This window comes from Agelaius tricolor, unplaced genomic scaffold (assembly GCF_023055355.1).
Source record: "Agelaius tricolor isolate 1412-34295 unplaced genomic scaffold, bAgeTri1.0.p SCAF_38, whole genome shotgun sequence".
Lineage (NCBI taxonomy): Eukaryota > Metazoa > Chordata > Aves > Passeriformes > Icteridae > Agelaius > Agelaius tricolor.
The window spans coordinates 2,845,560-2,868,023 of record NW_027269298.1 but is presented as its reverse complement, the minus strand read 5'-3'; the positions used below and the strand labels follow the sequence as shown (position 1 = coordinate 2,868,023).

The window sequence follows — 22,464 nt, the reverse complement described above, 5'->3', positions numbered from 1 at the left end:
TGAACTCACCCAGCTCTTTGCTGAGGCACTCAATAACATCAAAACCTTGCTATTTATTGACAATTACCCCAGCACTCCCTCCCTGCTGCAGCTGAAGCAGGTTATGGGATGTTCAGGCAGAGCATAAAATAAAATAAAATAAAATAAAATAAAATAAAATAAAATAAAATAAAATAAAATAAAATAAACAATAAAATAAAATTAAATTAAATTAAAATAAAATTTAAAAAACCAAAATAAAAAATAAAAAATAAAATAAAATAATATATAAAATAAAATAAAAAATTAAAAATAAAATAAATAATACAATAAAATAAATAATAAAATAAAATAAAATAACCCCAGGAAATTGAGACACAGGCTAAAGGAGCCCTCTCTGGCTGTTGATCCCATTAACCCAGCTCCTGGGGCCAATTCCCAGTGCTCCCCCTCCTTCCCTCAGCGTTGCTGTTTGCTGCATGTCAACAGAGCTCAGGCTGTGCCATGTGAAAGCTGTTATGCAAAAAGGCAAGAGGTTCCTTTCTGCAAACTTCTCTGGGCTGCAGAGGCTCCTCAGGCCCACCAACGTTGCCTGCTGGGCTGCCAGAGCCAGGTAAATTCAGATTTGTGTCATGGCTTTTGTCCATCTGGCACGGATTCTTCTTCTTTTTCAAAACGCTGCTTTAATTTCACCCCTCCAACCCCACTCCTGCTTCTCCAAGCATCAGAAAGAGGGAAGTTTTTGCTTAATGCCAGCCCTCCTTCAGCAGCACAGATGCACCAAGATTCCTCTGGGCACATTAGAGGAGATGAAACACCTACTAAATAACACGAAAGCCTGGGAGAAAGGCAAACCCTCACCAAATGGGATCTTATAAAAAGATCTAAATGCCAAAGTGCTGCTGGAGATTTGCAGCAGCTCTCAAGGATGATGGTGCAAATTTGGGATCACTGGGGTCACTCCACCATGGTGTTAACCCCAAAAACACATCCTCGTGCCGGACACGGGATTTGTGGCAAAACATTGCAGAGGTCTGGGCAGACAGGGGCTACTTAAAACCTTCAACCTGCAAATCTCAAGCTCCTCAGTGCCACATTCCTGGCCTGAAGAGTCAGACACACTTCAGGGGTTGAGGGAGGGGACCTTGCAGGGCACTTTGACAGAGATCAGGCTGAACCCAGCTGATACAAACAATCCAGAGACAGATGGGCAGGGATCAGACACGTAAGGAGTTCTTTCTATTGATCTGAGCTCGGAGCTGCTGCTGCACCACAAAATCAGTGCTGCAGCTCCCTGCAGAGCTGGTCAGGGACAGCTGACTCATCCCAGCTCAGCCCCACGCACAGCCTGCACTGCAGCACTGACACCCCGGGCACAGCAGATGGCACAGGCCCACCCAGCAGCCAAAGATAAACCCAGCCCTCACCAGGGAGTGTCATCTGTTCTGTACACCCTGCTGCCAAGCCCAGAGAGCCTCCTCCAACGGCAGGGCAAGTGTGGAATCACTTTGCCATCACCCCTGTCCATCCATCCACCCTCCATGCATCCATGGATCCATCCATCCACCCTCCATGCATCCATGGATCCATCCATCCATCCACCTATTATCCATCCATCCATCCATCCATGGATCCATCCACCCATCATCCATCATCCATCTATCCATCCATGCATCCATGCATTCATCCATCCATCATCCATCCATCCATCCATCCATCCATCCCTCCATCATCCATCCATCCATCCATCCATCCATCCATCCATCCATCCATCCATCATCCATCCATCCATCCATCCATCATCCATCCATCATCCATCCATCCACAGGAAGAAGCCCCATGGAAAATCTCCAGATTTTCTGCCACAAGGACCTGACAAGCTGTTGTTCCTTCTTAGGAGAGGAGCTGAGGGACACATCACCGTCCCACGAAAAAAATGGGGACTGTGTTCCTTGAGATGTAGGAAAAAACCAACACAGAGAAGAGAGGGAAGGGAAGAAGGACAAGTGGGTTTTTTTTACCCATGAAATCTGGGAAAATCCCCAGCAGTGATTCCCTCACCACCATGCAGACTTAGGACCTCATCCCTGGAGTCCACTCCACTGGGGATTAATCAAATAAACCACAGTGGAGATGACAAAACCACATTTTTCAAATGGATCTGGTCTGGGAATTGCATTTCTTTATGGGTTTTGTTTTTATTTATGTTTTTCAGAAGAGAAACACCAAGATGGCAGCTGCATGGCAGCTTGTCTGGTGACACCAAAATGGGAATAACCTTGTTCTTCTCAGCTCCCAACACTGCTTCTCCCAGTCCTGAGGGTGGCACAGCTTTTGGTCAACAGAGTGGGTCTGCCCACCTCAAATGCAGGAGCTGAGGCAGGAATTTGCCTTGCTGCACCCCAGAAAAGCCCCTGGTGCAAGGCAGAGCTCTCCCAAGCTGTGGCCATCCCGTGTCCCCAGAGCTGAGCTCCCCAGCCCTCTCCCCCCTTGCTGATGGCTGTGCCAATGCTTTTATTCCTCTTCAAGGAGCCTCAGATGGCTGAGAGCTTTTCCAGGCTGGTTTTCTAAACATAAGGGAAGCATTTGAGCCTTGCAATCCACTTGAGGAGAAAAAAAGATGCAGTCAGAGAGCTCGGAGAGGCAGCCCCACCTCCTGCAGCTATGTCTGAGCCCAGCCAAGGACAGAAGCCTGTGTTTTCCATGGCACCTGATGAAGAGCCTCTCCTGTTATTCTGCCTGATTTGGTCTGTACTTGCCTCAGGCCAGTTGCTGTCATGTTTCATCTTGAGCTTCTCCAGCCCATCTGCACTTCCCCAGGTCGTGCTACAGCAAGACATGGAGCCCCATGTGTCCAAGCCACTCCTTGGTGACCTCTGGTGTCTTTAAAATCCAAAATGTCTCGTCCTGTGGATTGCAGATGAGCCTCAGCTATCCAAGCCTGAGGGCTGATGGGCCAAAATGCCAAGATCCATCCTCTGCAGGTGTCCACATCACACTGGGCACCTTGGCTTTGCTCATGGGGCAGCATCTGATGGCTAAAAAAGCAGCTTTGAGTCCATTGCAGAAGCGTCACCCAAGCCAGTTCTGGTGCCCAAACCAAGCCCTGTGGGTGGCCACACTCGTGGGCACTGTACTTCTGCACCTAAGGGATGTCAGTGGAGGCAGGGAGAGGATTTTCCACAGGGCTTTGGTGTTTCTGAGAGGGCAGGAGCAGCACAGGCTTGTTTATTTGCTGAGAGAGACCTGGAGGCTACAGCAGCTCCGGTGACACCCACCCAGTGTCAATACAGAGCTTTTTGGGATGGAAATCCACCCCTCCAGGAGCAACAGGGTGGGGAAAGGATAATTCACTTATATCCACAAATATCCTTTCATCCACAAATATCCTTTCCATGGGGAAAGGGTAATTCACTGCCCCAAAAATGGGGTTCTCTCAAGGAAACACCTCTCTGTGAACTGAGAGGCACCAAAGTTCAGCCCAGAGAGCCCCAAACCTGCTCATTTTTAGTTTTCCCCCATCCTGCAGGTGGGTGGCTGGTTGTTTATGAGGTGCTGGGTGGGGGTTATTGGGCATTTCTGTTTCTCTCATGCTGGAATTTATTTGGCTCTGCTGCCTTTCACAAAGCCACATCTTTGCTGTGCATCATCAGCATCTTGAAGCATTTATGCCCCAGGTACCTGTTTATATCCAAAATGCCAAGACAGCTGAGAAAACAAATTCAGACAGTGTTTCTTCTGCTTTGCTTTCGTGTGTCACCTTTCTTTTTTTCTTTTTCAGAGGTGCAGCTTTCTGCTACTGTAAACAACCTCAAAAGCTGCAACACATGAAATAAATGGGTTTTTTTCCCCCTCCAACATTTTCAACTGAACGTTGTAATTTTTTTAAAGGATGCAAAATACCACTGTGATAATTAAAAAGTGTAACTTCAGAGTGTTAAAAAGTGGATTGAAACCTTTGCATGCAGTTAGTTCACAAGAGGAACAGCTCAGGAAAACAACAGCAAAAAATCTCTAGCTCACTTCACTCTCTGGACACTGAAGTATAAACAAACAGCAAGAAAAGGAGAGAAAACCATAAGCCAAACTCGTTTTCTCAACCTAAGAGCATCCTTAAAAACAAAAAACAAAAAAAAAAATCCAAACCCAGCATCATTTAACCAGCTGGTTTAAAGAGCAGCACTTTAAAAGGATATAAGAAACAAGCTCATTAAGCTGGAAGACATTTTCCATTCCAAAATTACTCCTAAAAATAACTGTGCTCTTGAACTCTGCCCCCTCACTAGGCTGTGGCCACATGCCTGCTTTCACATTCACTTGGACAGTGGGATGGAAACCTGAATTCCTGATTTCTCCCCAGATTCCTCGTGCTGCTGAGGGATGGTCCAGGAGCTGGGATGGCCCAAACCCAGCCATGGCTTGGGATCAGGCACAAGTCCATGTGGGAATCTTCAGTCCCTCTGGAGTGACTGAGCAGCTCCCTGGAGCCATGGGAAGGTCTCCAGGCTGTGGAGATGCTGCAAGTCCAACCTTTCCCAGGCTGAACCCCTCAGCTTGGCAAGGGAGAGGGGGAAAACCAACCCACAAACACAGGAAGAGACAGAATTAACTCTCAGGCTGTGAAGTTTAATGGAGTCCTGAAGTCAGAGAGCAGCTGTGCAGCTGGACAGATATCCTGGATGCACAGCAGCTGCACCTGCACCTGGATTTAGGAACAACTTTGGGCTCAGCCACCCAGCCTGAGCTGCAGGTTCTGCAGGGGAGCAGCTCTCTGCTCTCCAGATGGGCTCTGAGATGCACCAACAGCCACTTCACCCACCTGGCACCAAAACCCAGCCTGCAGCTGGCACTGGGACCCAGCAGGTCCTGCAGAGCCAGCCTGGCTCTGCCAGGAGCCCCTCACAGCCAGGGAAGGCTCTGGGATCCCTGCTCCCATCCTGAGCCCCTCACATCCAGGGAAGGCTCTGGGATCCCTGCTCCCATCCTGAGCAGCCCAGCAGGTCCTGGCTCTCCCCAGGAGCCCCTCACAGCCAGGGAAGGCTCTGGGATCCCTGCTCCCATCCTGAGCCCCTCACATCCAGGGAAGGCTCTGGGATCCCTGCTCCCATCCTGAGCAGCCCAGCAGGTCCTGGCTCTCTCCAGGAGCTCCTCATGTCCCAGGGAAGGCTCTGGGATCCCTGCTCCCATCCTGAGCAGCCCAGCAGGTCCTGGCTCTCTCCAGGAGCTCCTCATGTCCCAGGGAAGGCTCTGGGATCCCTGCTCCCATCCTGAGCAGCCCAGCAGGTCCTGGCTCTCCCCAGGAGCTCCTCATGTCCCAGGGAAGGCTCTGGGAGCTGTTTCCCAGCCCTGCTCCCTGTGAGGCAGCCACGGGAGCATGGGAAAGGCTCCTCACTGGTATTTCCTGCTCCCTGTGTGATCCCAGAGGCGCTGCCAGCTCTCCTCACCCGGGACAGCCCCAGCTCACCACGCCCCTGCTGACCCTGTCACCTCTCTGTCACCCCCTGACACACAGGACCCCCATCCCAAGCCCCACATTGTTCACTCCCAGCTCTTCACAAGAGCTCTGCCTCCCTCATTCCAAGGCAATTCCCAATTTTTCCCCTTCAAATCCAAGGGTGCTGGTGCACAGACACCTCAGAGCCTGATGAGGAACAGATCAAGCAGGGAGAGTTCAGCTCCTGGATGCAAACAGCCACCCCCACAATAATAATCCCTGCATTAGTCAAGATCCCCGATGGTAATCTTAATTTTGTTGACTATCCTGTATTTAGTGGGAGACAGAATATAAAAAACCAAAGCCTTCCACAGCTGGCAGGAATTCATAGGGAAAAAAAAAATGTTCCCAATTGCTTATTTATTATGGCTGCAGTATCTCAGAGCATGAGGCTCACTCCCTGGGAATGTTGGGATCTCTCTGACGTGTTCCTAGCAGGGAATAGCCAGAAGGGATGCACACAGCAGGAGGAATCCCCTGCTCCTGCAGGCTTTTCCCTCTTTAAGCCAAAGTTTGTAGCCCTGAAGGATCCCCGTGCCCCAGCAGGGCCACCCTGGCTCTGCTGCTGCTTCTGATGGGCACAAGCTCCTTCCCTGTGGGTCTGCTCTCAGCATGTTCACCTCAGACCCCCTCAGCTGCTGGGATCAAACCCTTCCAAACCTTGATTTTGCTTCTCTAATCCAAATTCTCACCCAATAACCCCTTTCCTTTTACCCTCTTTAAATGGAGTACAACCCTGGCTCTCACTGCTCCTCCCAGCATCACCTAGCATTGCTCCCCAGCCCTGCCCTGCCTCTCACTCAGCTCCAGCACTGATTTTAGAGGCTTTTACTGTGCTTGCACCAAATCCCAGCACCTCTGGGCTACAGGAGAGAGACTTCCCAGCAGGAATCTGCTGTGCCTTTACACAGCTATAAATCAGCTCTCCAGAGCAAGATGCTTTTTAGGGAAATGAGGCCCATAACCCGGGCTCTGTTACTTAAAAGATGGAAGAGTTGATGGTAGAGAATAAAAAGCCAGCTATGATGTGAATACTTAAGCAATGCAGGATTTAGCCCAAAATAGAGGTGGGAGCAGGAGAGTTGAAAGGCCAGTTCCAGTTAGCTGGGATGGGTGCAATGGGAAGAGCCCTTTATTTGACAAACCAGGTGGATTTCACATGTGAAACTCCAGAGCTGCTCAAAACCAGAGCTCAGCAAGATCAAACTCCTGACTTTCAGCTTTAGGACAACTGAGACATTTCTGTGAGACACTGAATTTTCAGGTTTGTAACAAGAGACAGGGGAGTTATTCCAGTTTTCCCTACATGGGGATTGTGCCTAAATCACCTAATGATGACTGTCAAATCACCAATTCCTGCCCTTCCCCAGGGCTGCCCTCACCAGATCCATCAGCACTGCCTGAGCGCGCTCCTGGAGTTACCAGGATCCCATCTGTCACACTTTTAAATAATTGTCTGATCATTATGAATTCATTTGCTATTCATTGTGATAATGTTAATCAAGATGAATTAATAGAGTCCTCACACTGTACGTGCTCCCTGGGGACTTCCACCACCATTTAGAAATTAATTAATGGACCTGTAATTTTTAGCGGTGCTGCCCATGCAATCACCACTAAGGGCAGGCATGGAGCTCAAAGGGTGGCAGAGTTCCAGCATTCTTGCTGCTCTTCCCAGCCCTACACACCTTGTTCTGGGGGGCTGAAAGGTAACTGGGTCAGTGGAAGGCTCTGGATGCAGTGCCAGGGGAAGGGGATGCTTTGTATTTCTCTCGTTGAACAGCACAGAATTCTTGGCTTCTTTTTGGTCATCTGAGTCTCCCATGGCTCAGGTTTTGGATCAGATTTTCCTCATCCCATTGCACATCTCCCATGGGATCCAGTATTGCCCAGGGCAGTGCCAGCCCTCATTCCTGCCCTGAATGCCTCAATCTCTGCATTCCATGGTCTGTGAGTTCCAGAGGGGGCAGGAACATTTGTTCTGAGCACTGAAGGGTTAAGCTCAGCGGGGCCAAGGAGGTCCCCTGGGTGCCCTGGCAATCCCCCCACACCTCCAGCACAGACAGCTGTGACACTTGGTGATTTTGGTCCTCAGGTAACCCCATAAACTGAGCGTGGCAGGGTTTGCCCAACACTCACAGCAGCTCCAGCACTGCCCCGTTTATTCCACGCTCCAGACAGCCCTAAGTGCTCTTCAAAGGCTCCCAGGCTGGAGCTGTGGGCCAGGGCCAGAGCAGGGCTGGCCTTATCAGCCTGTCAGGGAGGCAAGTGTGGCTCTGAAGATGTAAGGGGAGAAAGCAGCACAGAACTGGGGTCACTCTCACATCCTGTCTGCTAAAAGCCTGCTCTGCCAGCTAGATTAGAACAGACACAGTCAGCATTTCAAAAGATCATTTAAAAGAGGCACTGCCAGGGAAGTTTAGATCCTAAATTTAAATTCCACTAAGGAAGAGCTATCTTAAAGAGACCAAAGTGCTTTCTTCTTCCCAATGAGACAAAAAATGCAGCACTGGAGTAGGTGTTGAGGCGCTGGCACAGGATGCCCACGGAAACTCATCCCTGGAAGTGACCAAGGCCAGGCTGGAGTGGAAAGTGTCCCTACCTGTGGGAACCCAGAACATCCCTCTGGCTGTCCAGGATGGCCAGGACCCCTGCCAGGGGGCTCAGAAGCCCTGGCATGAAGCCCAGAACACCTGTGGGTTTGATTATGACCCATGGAGCAAATTACCAACCTCATATGAAGATCTGCAAGCCACAACAGTTTAGGTAGAATAATAGTGAAGTTATCACAGGGTGGAAAAGGAGATTTTGGGGTTTTTGGTATGGGGGTTCAGGAGGCAAGATGGAGGGAACTGGGTGTGTCCAGCCTTTCTCCTTCTTCTTGGCCTCCATCTTCTGCTGTGATGGTGGCACTTTTAGATTGGTTTAGAGTAGAAGCTCACTGTCTAACATAGGTGATAGGTATTGGAAATAATTATAAACATTGTACACGTAGTTTTTAGTATAAAGACATAACACTGCCCTGGGGGCAGGCAGAGTGCCTGGAACTGTCCTGCTGGATGGACCTCAGCAGGGCAGGAGAAAATTTTTTATAGATAACACACAATAAACAACCTTGAGACGGAGAAATGAAGAGCTCTGACTCCTTCTTCAAGCGCCGGGCTGGGAAAAGAGACTTTGGAACTTTTCTTGGGGTCAGTCTGACAAACTAAAGATCCTGACAGCCACCCATCACCTGCACACTGCTCTGGCACTCACAGGGAATGGAGGCTCTGCAAGAGGAGGCTCTGGAGGCCACGAGATGCTGTGGCTGAGGCGCAAAACCAAACCGCAACCGAGATTTTTGTCACCAGTGTGACGACACCCCGTGGAAAGGCCCACACCACCTCTTGTGCCCCCTAAACCCCCTGCAGCCCCTGGCCAGGCTGGCCTTACCTTCTCTCTTCATGCCCATGGCCAGACACTTCTGGTAGCGGCAGTACTGGCAGCGGTTGCGCTGGCGCTTGTCGATCAGGCAGTCCTTGTTGTCCCGGCACGTGTAGGTCAGGTCCTTCCGCACCGTGCGCTTGAAGAAGCCTTTGCAGCCCTCACAGCTGTAAACCCCGTAATGTTTACCTGGGGGAGGGAGAAAAATCAAGTTTAAAGGTGGCCCCAGATCCCTTCTTTGCCTGCAGATCTTCCCAGGGACACTCCCGGCTGAGTTTTGGGGAGAGCAGAGGTTTCTTGGCTTTCCATGGCTTGGCTTCCACAGAATCAGGATGCCATCCATGGGTCACATGCTGCCTTCCATCCAGGGCAAGGCCATTTTTGGGCCATACAGCAGGGGTTGGGGCAGTGCAGAACATTTGTTTTGATCATTATGAATGTTCTGATCACTATGAATTCATTGTGATAATGTTAATCAAGATGAATTAATAGAGTCCTCACACTGTACATGCTCCCTGGGGACTTCCACCACCATTTTAAAATTAATTAATGGACCTGTAGAGGGGCATCCCCCTGTACCCCTGTGAGCTCTCTGAACCCCCCACAGCAGATACATAACCCAGCCTGCTCTGTGCCACGTTCCCACCCTCCACTTTCAGCCTTGATCCCAGGAGAACTCCCAAAGGGCTCACAAACCAGGCAACCAGACTCTCCTGGAGCAGGGAGCTTTTAGAAAAGCAGAATAAAGGGAATTAGCCCATCTTTATCTCCCGGGAGTGGAGGAACTCCATGTCAAGAGCACCTTTTCATGTGGCACTGTGTGACAGCACCAGTGAGGATCAAAGGATGGGGAGAGGGAGGGCACCCCCTGATGTTTGCCAAGAGGGTGAGGATGGGACCCCACTGCTGAACAGGGCCCCGGGGTGTCCTGGCTCAGCTCTTCATCCCCTGCTGGGAGGCACAGGCAGGTGCTGTCCCTTTGAGAGAGCACTCAAAGTGCTGCCAGGAGCCAGGCAGCCAATGCCAGCCCTCTGCCACACCCCCTGCCCTGAGCCCCCGCCAGCCTCACCCGAAGATCTGTCCCCGCAGATGGCACATATGTGCTTGGTGAAGGAGGCCATCGTTCCTGAGGGGTGTGCTGGCACTTTGAGGACTCCATTGAGCCCCAGGGGTGGCTTGATGTCTTCTGTGCTGGTGACGGAGTTCATGGGCGAGTTGAGCTGTGGAGGGACAAGCACAGGGCTCAGCTGGCACTGGGGACATGGGAACATGGGGCTGTGTCACTCACACACAGGACAGGACAGGACAGGACACTATTCCAGTGGGCACCAGCACTGCTGAACCAAGAGGATTTGGGCACACAAAGGCACAACACTCACCTGGCCTGGCTCTGAGCGGGCAGCAGGGTGACACAGGGGCCAGGACATGGCCAGCCTCCCAAGCACTGTGCAGGGCTGACTCTGCCCATGCAAGGAGGATGTTTTTCCATGATTTAATTGGACAGCAAGCTCCTCCTGCACTGCCCCAGCACAGCCCCCACAGCCAGGGCCCAGCAGCCACCCCAGTTTCACACCAGCAAGGGACACAGGCAGGAAGATCTGCAGTGGTGGCTGGTGGGAGAGCTGCTGCCTGGGAGAGAGAGCCCTTGCATGGATGATGAAGGCCAGGACTCTCTTGTTTAGCTCTGCAGTTTATAGAGATCCCTTCAGCATTATCTCTCCAAAGGAAAGCTCCATGGCAAATAAACACATCCCAGCTGCAACAGGGCCTGGATTCCAGAGCTGGAGTGGGTGGGACACATCCCTGCAACTCCCAAATGTCTGTCCTTCCTTCCTTCCCCTGGGCCCCAGCAAGCAGGGAACTGGGGGAACTGGCACCATGGCACTGCTGTGGAGTGAAGGGTTCCTGGGCTGAATCCCCACTGGGCTGTTACACACGTGTGTGCAAAGAGAAACTGAGGCACAGAGCTGTAGGACTGACCCATCTCAGTAAGGGGACAAGCTCAGGAGGCTCTGGGGGCGATGGGGACCTGGACTTGGTCAGCTCTGGAGCTCAGCAGAGCTGGCTGGGATCACTGGGGGTGTTCCCAAGGGAATCAGCCTGTCCCAGAGCCACCACCCCAGCCACCCTCCACGCCCAGGATGGATTCACAGGCCTGTGCCTCAGTTTGTTGCCTTCCTCCACTCTAATAGAGATCCCCAGCAATTGCACTTGGCACAAATTAATTCAGGGAAGTCCCAGGGCTTGTGATCTGTCAATTAGAGCAGCACAGTCGCTCCTCTGGCTTTCAAGTCTCCAGGCTGGTGGGGAATATTTGGCAGGCAGATGACTGGCAGCCACACAACAGAGCCAGGTAAACCCACCCTGGAGAAATGGGATGGATGTGCCTCCCTGTGCTGCCCTGCCTGTGCCAGCTGATGAATCAAAGGCAGCTGGGAGCTGGTGCCACCCAGGGATGCACTCCTGGCTTCAGCTGCTGTTTGACAGAGCAGAGAGGGCAGGGAGGAGCAGGTCCCAGGCATCTCTTTTTGAGTGCCACACGATCTCTGTCCTCCCCAGGCAGCAGGGGTGGCCAGGTCAGGCTGAGCTGCCCCAGGAATTCCTCCCAGAGCCCTTTCTGGGAAGTGGAGCCAGTTCCCAGTGCAGCTGGTGGTGATGGCTGGTGGCACGCTGCATCCCTGGCTGTGGGAGCCTGCCCAGAGCCCACGGCTGCCTGATGAAAATAAAACCCTTCCCCACCATCTCCCCCAGCCCCAGCAGCCCACAGAGCCCACCCAATAGCCCCCCAAAACCACTGGGGCAGAGCAAACCCCACCCTGGAGGGTGGGGGTCCCACCAACCTCCTCAGGCTGGAGAATCAGCTGCTCAGAGCTGAGTCAGCCCGGGCTGGGGAGGGGACAGTCACCAGTTCCTGTCCCAGCACCGGCTCCAAAGCTCAGCAGAGCCAGCCCGGGGTTCCCACAGCGCCCTGGCGCCTGCCCCGGCAGCACGTGCAGGACAGAGGAGGGGACACAGCCCCTGGCCCTGGCACAGCATTTCTGCTCTGGGACAGCACGGCTCCAGCTCAGCAACGAGCCCAGACAGGGCAGGAACCAGGCTCTGCTTCCCCAGTGACACCAGCACCCCTGGGCCCCTTCCCTCCCTCTCCAGCTCATCACACCCAGCACCGAATCCTGCCTCTGCTGGCAAGCAGAGCTTTATTCCTCCTCCTCCTCCTCCTCCTCCTCTCATCCCAAAAACCACCCCAGCCCTTCCCCGGTCCCCCAGGCACCCTTACAAAGAGCATTGTGCAAAGGCAGACGATCTAATCCCACGTCTGATCTCTCCCCACTGGCCCCGGGCATCCCGAGCTGCTGCCAGCACTGCCTGGGGCGGCTGCTCCACACAGCCCAGCATGGAAAGTCCTCCCCTCGCAGCTCCTGCTGAAAACCCTGCACTGTTTTCCCCGTTTTCCCATCATTTTTAGGCAAGAGGGTTGAAGCAGTGTGTAAATCCCAGAGCTGTGGGGTCTAGCCCCCCCAGTCTGGCCCTCATTCCTGGGCCAGCTCAGCACCAGCATCCCCTACCATGGATGCTGGGATCCCGTGGCAGGATCACTGATTCTGGGGCTGTGTTTGCAAACCCTGCAAGATCCTGGGATCCTGGGATTGTGCATGGTTTGCAAACTCCCAGTACTGGAGGGAGGGCGATGGGAGCATCCAAGGGCTGCAGGGTCCTCTCCTCTGCAGATCCAGATGGGGTGGGGTGAGCCCTCTGTTTTTTGGGAGCCTGGCAGCTCCTTCCCATCCCAATGGAGCTGGGATGGAGGGGAGCCACCCTGGGGACCTCACACACGGCGTGCCCTTCTGCTCTGCTGCCTCTCCAGAGGCGACGAGGCGTGGCCTGATGGCAAGTGGCATCTGCCATCTGATGCAAAGCACCTTCCATCAGTGCCATCCCTGCCCGGCCACGGGGGCCACACGCCTCATTACCCCTGCGCCGGGCCAGGGGGGCTGCGCTGCCCCCCGAGCATCGGCCTCGCTGCCCCCTCCTCCTCCTCCTCCTCCTTGTCCTCCCCCCTGCACTCTGCTGGCCCAGGTAGGCGCCTCTGCCTGCTGCAGGGACAGGGACCTAATGTGGCCAGACAGGGAACAGATGGCAGGAGCCATTAGGCTGAGGACCTCCCAAGTGTCACCTTGAGGAAAAACACTTCAGACAAGTCCCTGAACAAAGGACGGGTGCTCAGAGGGCTGGAGCCAAGGGCTGGAGCCACCAAGAGCTGGAGCCACAAGGATTGGAGCCACCAGAGCTAGAGACACCTGGGCTGGAGCCATGAAGGGATGGAGCCCACCAAGAGCTGGAGCCACACGGATTGGAGCCACCAGAGCTGGAGACACCTGGGCTGGAGCCATGAAGGGCAAGCACTACCAGGGTTGGTGCCACCAGGGCTGGAGCCATCAGGGTTGGAGTCAACAAGGGTTGGAGCCACAAGGACTGGAGCTATCAGTCTGGGCTATGGGCTGGAGCTATGAATGGTTGGAGCCACCAGGGTTGGAGTCAACAATGAATGGTTGGAGCTATGAATGGTTGGAGCCACCAGAGCTGAAGCCATTAGGCTTGGAGCCACCAAGAGCTGGAGCCAACAGGGCTGGAGCCATGAAGGGCTGGCGCTACCAGGGTTGGAGTCACCAGGGTTGGAACCACCAGGGCTGGAGCCATCAGGGTTGGAGTCAACAAGGGCTGGAGCCATCAAGGCTGGGACCATCAGGGTTGGAGCCAGCAGGGCTGGAGCCAGCTCGCTCCCAGCCCCATCCCACCACACTCTCACTTCCCCTTCTGCCCTGGAGCTCTGCTTCGTTTCGGTTCCCCCGCTGGCCGCTCCCAAGCTGCCCCTCACCATCGCCCCTTCCCCGCTGGCTCCCCGGCTTGTGGCTCCCCCCAGGGTTGCCTCACATCCCCCTTCCCACTCCTTCCCCACCATTTTGGCTGTGGGGCTGCTGATTTTGCTCTGGCTGCCCGTTCCCAGGCGCAGTTTCGGTTCCTGTTCCCCTGGCCCTGGGGTGGGAGGGACGTGTCCACCCTGCTGCTGTCCTTCAGTGGGAAGATGCACATCTGAGGGGGTCACAGGCTGAGTCCTGCATGGGAAGGCTCATCAAGAAGCAAATTTTATTCCTCTCTGATCAGCACAGGGATGCTGGATCCTGGGGAAGCTGCCTGTGGGTCCCCAGGGATAGCAGCCATTTAGTAAAATAGCTCCATGTAGTAAAAAACCCTGTTATCCCTGGGAATAAATCAGGCCAATATTTAAAAATAAAGGTGCTGGCAGGTGCTTGAGTCTCAGAGAAGGCCTGGAATAAATAAACCTGCAGCCAGTGGCAGGTGGTGGCCAATTCCTTAATCTGCCCTTTTACTAAACATATCCCATGCGAGCAGCCAGCAACAGGTGGCAGGGGCTGGCCAGCACCCCAATCTGGCTATTTTTAAAAAGAGCTTATCTCACCCTGCTTGGAGGGGTTTTTACATAATCTTTAGCCACTGAAGGCCACTCCTTGCCCTGTGAGCAGGCAGAGGAGGCCCGGGTATGTACAAGTGACAGGATAAGGAGAAACGGCCTCAAGTTGTGCCAGCAGAGGTTGAGATTGGCTGTTTGGGGTAATTTCTTCACTGAACAGGTTGTCAGGGAAGTGGTGCAATCACCATCTCTGGAAGTGTTAAAGGTGTGTGGGTGTGGCACTTGGGGACATGGGTTTGTGGTGGGCTTGGATGATCTTAGAGGGTTTCTCCAACCAAAACAATTCCATGATTCTGTGCGGAATGTGGGCTGGCCCCAGAGGGGATGTGCTGCTTCCCAAGAAGAAGAAAAATCCCAGACAGTCCTAGGGTGACTCTGGCTCCTGCCACAGCTACACCAGCCCCCAGGTGACCCAGGTGACTCCCCTTCCACCCCAATCCTGGGGACAACAGTTGATGTCCAGCTGTGTTCCAGCTGTGCAGGTCCCTCACAGCCCACCTAGAGCAGCCCCCCAAAGGAGCAGCATGCCTCCAGCTTAGCTTCCCCCTTGTGCTTCTGTTTTTTGCCTCCCCTTGGTGTCTGTCTGCATGAGGAACCCCCAGAGGTGGCTCCTCCTTGCCCAAACAGGCAGCAGTGTCCCCTCAGCAGTGTCTCCACACAGGCCGCACTGTCCCCTCAGCAGTGTCCCCTCAGCACTGTCCCCACACAGGCCGCAGTGTCCCCTCAGCACTGTCCCCTCAGCAGTGTCCCCACACAGGCCGCACTGTCCCCTCAGCAGTGTCCCCTCAGCACTGTCCCCTCAGCACTGTCCCCACACAGGCCGCAGTGTCCCCTCAGCACTGTCCCCTCAGCAGTGTCCCCACACAGGCCGCAGTGTCCCCTCAGCACTGTCCCCTCAGCAGTGTCCCCACACAGGCCGCACTGTCCCCTCAGCAGTGTCCCCTTACCTGCGGGCTGCTGGTGCCGAATCCCAGGCTGGGCGTGGAGGGGACAGACATCGAGTGTGGCCCCATGGGGGAGCTGATGACGGAGAAGGGGGGGCCCATGCCATTGATGGGCGAGCTCAGGGTGCTGATGGGCGAGTGCAGCTGGCCCGGCGAGCCCAGCGAGGAGCCGATGCCCGGCCCGATGGACGGGTGCAAGGACGGCGTGGCCATGGGCCCCCGGCTCGTGGGGGAGTTCAGGGACGTGGAATTCACCTGGTTGGAGAAATCTGCAAGAGAAGGAGGAGAGGGAAGGGGTTGAGTCATCCATGTGGGACAGAGCCCCCAGCTGCAGCCCCCTATTCTTCCCCCAAAATTCCCAGTGCAGCTCCATTTTTCCAAACCACCTTCTGGAGTATCCACACAGGCATGAAGGCACCCATGTGGGACACAGCCCTGAGCCACTGCTCCCTGTTCCTCCCCCAAAAGTCCCAGTGTGTTCCATCTTTCCAAACCACCTTCTGGAGTATCCATACAGGCATTAAGAGCATTTCCACCTCATTAAGAGCATTTCCACCTCAAGCCAGGCATCAGTGCCCTCCTCCACCTCCCTGGCACAGCTCTAAGCTCTGCCAGGTGTTGGATTTGCAGGAATGCCCCAGACAAAGGCAGGAATGATGCATCTGACTCCATGTTCTCAGAAGGCTAATTTATTACTTTATAATATTATATTAAAGAATACTATACTATATTATACTAAAGAATATAGGAAAGATAGTTACTAAATACTAAAAAGCTAATAATAAAATACATAATGATAAAAATAAAAAAATAATAATAAAAACTCATGAATCTTTCTAGAGTCTTGACACAGCTTGGCCCTGACTGGCCAAAGAGTCAAAACAACTCACACCAGAATCCAATGAAACAATTACTTGTGAGTAAACAATCTCCAAACATATTCTACATAAGTAAAACAAAACAAACAAACAAAAAAAGCAAATGAAATAAGAATTGTTTTCCTCTTCTCTGAAGCTTCTCAGGAGAAAAATCCTGAGCAAAGAGATTTTTGCAGAGAATGTGAATGCCACAGCCAGGGGCTCAGCGTGGCTGCTCCAGCTACAGGATAATTTGGATTTATCACTGGGGAACAGTGAGAGCAGCACACAGTGAGGTGTGTGTCCATCCACGGGGAACGCTGCCTGTCCAGAGGTTGGATTTGAGCACTTTGCAGGTATTTTCCAACCTGAATGTCTCTGTGATTCTGACAAGGAGGGGGAGCAGGAGCAGCTCTGCAGGCAGCAGGACAGGCTGTGTCTGCCTGTCCCGGGGGAGCAGAGCAGGGGGGCGGGAAGGGGGGCTTATAAATAGACTCCAGCTCTCCCAAGAGGAGACATGGAGCCATTCCTGGCACATTTCCTCCTCATCCTGTCACGCTGCTTGCAAAACAATCCCCAGCGAGGAAGGGGCTGGCTCCAGCCCCCAGGGAGGGGCAGCGGAAGGCGGCGGGGAAGGAGGGGGCAGCACGGGCAGGGGTCCCCCCAAAACCCACCCGGACCCCCAGCTCACACCAGGGACATCCAGAGACAGGGACACACCAGCACGGCTGCTTGGGTGTTCATGGTGGCTCTGCTGTGGCTGCAGACCCCAAAGTGAACTAAAAATTCTGTCTTGAGTCAACTGCATCCATCAGGATCAGCTGTGTCCCCGGGATTTTGGAGCTATTGGCACATGGGAAACACTGAACCTAGAGCAGCCCAGCCTCAGCAACCCTCCCTGGAGATCCCTGATCCTGGTGGTGGGGGAAACCCCAGCAGGAGGAAGAGAACGTTCAGCAAGGCAGCGACGCTGCTCTCGCAAAGATGTGGAACCAGCATCCCCCTGCTGCTTCCACAGTCCCATCACCAGCCCCAGCATCCCACTGCTGCCCCCAGAATCCCACTGCTGCTTCCAGAGCCCCATCACTGCATCCACAGTCCCATCACTGCCTCCAGAACCCCAATGGTACATCCAGAATCCCATTACTGTCTCCAGAATCCCACTGCTGCCCCCAGAAACCCATCACTGCATCCACAGTTCCATCACTGCATCCAAAATCCCACTGCTGCCTCCAGAACCCTTTTGTTGCCCCCAAAATCCCATCACTGCCTCCAGAACCCCACTGCTACATCCACAGTCCCATCACTACATCCAAAATCCCATTGCTGCCCCCAGAATCCCACCACTGCCCCCACAGTCCTACTGCTGCCCCCAGGACGCCCAGAATCCCATCTGTGACCCCAAAAGCAGCCCTGGGCCGTGGCAGAGGAGCCCCCCTGTCCCTGTCCCTGTCCCTGTCCCTGCCAGGCTCTCACAGGATGTTGACCCAAGCCAAGCCCCGGCCACCGCATCACCCCTGGCTGAGCGACGGGAGGGAGGCACAACAGGAACCCCAGGAAATTCCTGCAGGATTCCAGGGCTGCTCCTGGGGTTCAGCTCTCTGAACTTTGGGGTTTTGAAAGGGCTGGGAGAGCAGCAGGGCCCTGCAGAGCCTCCAGAGCAATCAGGAGCAGGACCCCACAAACAGGCACAGGGTGATGGAGGGACACCTTCCAAGGGTTCAGCACATGCAGGGCAAACAGGCCCTTGACCTGTGCAAAGGGGAGGCAGCAGAGCACAGTCCTTCCCTAGAAAAGGAAGAATATTTAGAATTTTTTCTATTTGTATTTAGAGAATGTATCTATATATTCTATATTTCTATCTATATTTAGAGAATATTTAAGGAATATTTATAATATAATAATATTTACTTATATTTATAATAATACAATTATTATAATACACTATTTAATATAATAATAGATATTTAAATTTTTTTTCATTTATATTTAGAGAATGTATCTATATATTCTATATTTCTATCTATATTTAGAGAATATTTAAGGAATATTTATTTATAATATAATAAGATTATATTATATATATTTAATATATATTAATATATAGAAATTTATATTATTTATATAATATAAAATATATCATTATAAATTATATTTATAATAATATAATTATAATAATCTATTTAATATAATAATCTATTTATAATAATATTTATTCATAAATTTTCTTGAAATATTTAAAGATTATTTCAGGCAGGAGAGGTCACAGGAGGGTCACTGGCAACCAGCCCAAGCCAAGCACGTGTGGGACCAGCATCTCTCCCAAAATCCCAATTCCTGGGCACCTCAGGAGCTCCCTGCACATCCCATGTCACCACATCAGCTCCCCTCACCCACCCTGCTCCCACATTCGTGGGATCCCAGCACCCAGCAAGGAACTGGGAGGCAAGAACAGAAAGGAGAGGAGAGGAGAGGAGAGGGATAATGGTGATGGATGGAGCTGTGGGTAGGCACAGCCACATTTGGGGGTGTTTACACCCAAAAACCTCAGCCACACACTGGGAAATCTGAACCAGAACTTCTGCAGAGCATCAGGACTCAAAAGTTCCAAGCAACTTCTTGGACACTGGGAGGTTTCCACTCCTCATCCAAACACTCCGAGCTCCAAAACCCCACTGGGAGAGCAACAGCAATGGGAAACATTTCTATCCAGCATGCAAATATGGTTTTTTAAACTCAGCAAAATCAACAGTCCACTTGAGGCAGCTCAGCCCAGATGCTGCCAGTCCCTGGCTGGAGGGAATTGGAGTTTGGAGAAATTATATAAGTAAATATAATTCGAGGTGGAGGGATGGGTATCAGGAGTGGGATATGAGGAGTCTGCCCTCTTCCCCACCACAAGCATCCTAAAGGACCCTGACTGCAAAAAGAATGCTACAAAAAAGATAAAGATTTCAAAAAGAAAAAAGCCTAGATTGAGGAAATATCCTTAACAGACACAAATAAATTCCCAAACTGATGAGCACCACTTGGACTGCAGCAAACAGAGGAGGCATTTCCCCAAAGGCATTTTCAGCTCAAGCTGCATTGTGAGACTGCTCCTTCTCCTCGAGGAGTTCTGCCATTTAAAGCTGCTCTGTGTGACTATCTCTTGACCAAAATAAACTCTGTGCCTGTTTCTAAATTAAAGAAAAAAAATAGGAAAAAAAAAAAGTTCTGAAAGCATTTCCCCTCTGTCACACCCCTCAAGTGCAGCTATTTGCTGTGTGTGTCCTTTGTTTCAGCACAAGGACCTCTGTCTCTCCCCGAAGATGCCCCATGGCAGTTGGGAGATCAGAAACCAGAGCTCGTCAGCAGCTGGAGAATTTGCAGTGCAGCTCTTTTTCTTCCTCCAAACCAAGAGCCTGCCAGCCACAGCGTTTGGATGGGAATTTTTTTTCCCAAGGAAAATGACATTTAGGGCAGGGCCACATGATCCATGTGCAAGGAGCCCTGGGAGTGTTCCCACACCAGCAATCATCCCCTGGACACCAGAGCCAGCCTGAGTTTTGTGTTTCTGGTGCTCATCCCTTTCCCTCAGCAGATCCCTGCTTTTCCAAGATCTCTTTGGGATGGATTCCCACCTCACAGAGATTTGCAGCAGCAGCAGCCCCAAAACCAGACTAAAACTGATGCCAAAGCTGGGAGCAGTTCCAAAATCCAGGGTAGCATCTCAACTGCTGCATCACCCCTCACTCAGACAGAACTCCTCTGGCATTACCATAATCATAATTAGAACAAGAATATTATTGATCATTTTCAATAATAAAAAAAAAAATCTTCATATAATATTGGTACCCATCACACATGGGCAGCTCCACCGCTGTTTTCCACTCCCTTGGCATTCAGCACAAGGCTCCAGCTTGGACCAGCCAACATCCATGGTTGGATGCACCCCAGATGGGCAGGTCAGACCCTCCAGGAACACTCAGAATGCCACCAGCCCTTGTCACCCTTCCCTGTGGCATTTTGTCACCCAGTGTCACTCTCAAGTGCTGCTGCCTGGCCAGGGCACGTCTGCAGCAGCTGAAGCAGCTTCTGCTGATCCAGCACTATCACCAAGGGCTGTGATTTTAACATTTCTAGACCACAAAATGTCCCAGAGCAGAACAATTCCAACGTGCAGAGGCGCTTTTTTTCCCAGGATAGGTCATTTGTACTGGAATGAAGTGTACCAGCATCAGCTTTCACCAGAATAATCTTCATTTATGCCTAAGAGGCTTTGCCAGTAAAACTACAGTGACCTAGCTCTGCTGGAAAACCTTTCTTTTCTGGTGTATCTTGGGAGTTTACTCAGCAGCTCAGTGGCTCAGCACTCAGATCTGAGAGAGGGGAAGTTAAAAAAATACATATTTCAAGGCACAAACAGACTCCCTGAGCTGTGGTTTTCTGCAGCTGAGGAGAACTGCCCGCCTGGGATAAAACCCACAGCTGGTTCATTGGCATCAGAGGGGTTTGCAGCAGGTCAGAGGGGGTTGGTTGAGGAGAAGAACCACTGTAGGACCAACCCAGGAGCCTTTCCCTGGCACCAGCTGAGATTTGGAAAGCCACTCACACCCCCCTGCTTCTGCTTCTCTTTTTTTTTCCCTCAGCACCTCTTCCTCCTTAATCAGAAAGCGAATCAACCCTGGGTATTAAGCAGGAGGAAATTCTAAATTTGGGTTGCCACTCCCTTCCTTAAGTCAGCCCTTGGTGTCAGAGCCCTGCAGGGCCACGCTGGGAGGGAGCAGGACCAGCAGCACGGATCAGCCTCCTGCCAGCATCCTCCTCCTCCTCCTCCTGGGCTCTCCAGCACCACTTTGGGGTGCCCAGGTTGCAAATCCTCACCCCCAAATGCACGTGGAGCAGGTAAAGGCAGAGCCCCACGTTCCTTCTTTGGTGATTCTACACCAAAATGAACCCAGCAGTGCAAATCTGTGTCCTTTTGCTTTCATTCCTCAACAGCAGCTTGGGAATCTCTCGTGATTTCCTGAAAAGAAACCTCAAATGATGGAGGTTTCCCTTTCCTTTCCTCTCACCTGCCCCACAGCAAAGCAGGGGATGACAAAAAACAGCAGGAGAACAGGAGGATCTGGGCAGGACAGTGGTTTTCATGTGAAAATTGCCATGGTAATGCTGCGACCACAAGAGGTCAGGTCCTCACTTTTGTCCTGATCACCAACTCGGGGATGAGTTTAAATAGCCCCTGGCCTACAATCTTGAGTAAGTTTGCTCTCAGTTTAAAGCAGCACAGCTGAGAACTGGAGGGAGGATGGAGCAAGAGCTGCCTGCTCCCCTCCCAGCAGTGGCTGCTGCCATGGGCCCAGCAGTGCCTGACCTGGGCACACTCAGGGGGATGCAGAGTGCTTCTTATCCCAAAATCTCATCCATGGATCCAAGAAACAAGCAGCACCCTGTGGCAAATCCAAGCAAATTAAGCTGCATTTAAAGCACTTTGCTACAAGTGAGGACAGGCAGCTGATCCTCCCAAAGCACCTGGGTTCTGAGCACACAGGGAATCCCTGGGAATGGATCCCAAGCTGCCAGAAGATGCAGCTGTGTTTTATCCATAAATCCCTCCTGAGTGTCTTTTCCACAGCTACAGGCAAAGGGATGTAGGACCTTGGCAATGCAGCCTGGTCAAGAGTGTTGAGTAGCTCTGATTTCAGCAAAAAGAAATGGAATTGTTTTTTTCTTTTTATATGTCTGGACTTGAGTACAAAGACAAACCTGAGAGCATCCCTCTGAGAGCCCCCAAGCCCTGCACATGGGGCAGCACAGAAATCTGTCTTTTTGCAGGCATTTCAAAACCACCACGTGCAGTTTCTCTTCAGGAACCCACTCTAAGATTTGGGAGAGTTTCTCCAGCCACACTCAAAATCTTCCCCAGGTGATGCTGTGGTGGCTCAAGCTGCTCAGGGACAGTGAAAAACTCAAGTTTCAGCTGCTATCTGCACAGGGTGGGTTCCTCCTCCCAGCAGGTTTCACTTTGGTCAAACTAAAACCTCAAAGCCACAGAGCTTCTCACCTCTGGCTCTGCTCTCTCCCCAAAACCTTCCTGCAGCCCCTCTGCTGAACCCAGCCAGCAGCAGAGGTGCTTTTTGGGGTTTCAGTGCAGCTCCAGGGCTTCTCCTTGGCTGCAGGAATCCCACAGCATCCCTCTGAGTGCTGCCAGGCGTTGGTGCTGCCTCCTGCCAGCATTTCACCTGGGAATCTTTTCCACTGCACTCTGCACGCCAGCCTCTCCCTCCCCAG

At 52.2% G+C, this 22,464-nt stretch overlaps 1 protein-coding gene across 1 annotated transcript in view; it reads right to left on the bottom strand.

The window, feature by feature from the left end:
* The window catches only part of RXRA (retinoid X receptor alpha), a 108,046-nt gene that overhangs the window by 23,469 nt on the left and 62,113 nt on the right, over positions 1-22,464 (bottom strand). The window contains exons 2-4 of the mRNA XM_071453879.1: positions 15,338-15,603; positions 9,969-10,119; positions 8,909-9,088 (exon numbers count right to left, since the gene is read on the bottom strand). Of these exons, the coding sequence (XP_071309980.1) occupies positions 8,909-9,088; positions 9,969-10,119; positions 15,338-15,603 (597 nt within the window). The remainder of the gene's footprint in view (positions 1-8,908; positions 9,089-9,968; positions 10,120-15,337; positions 15,604-22,464) is intronic.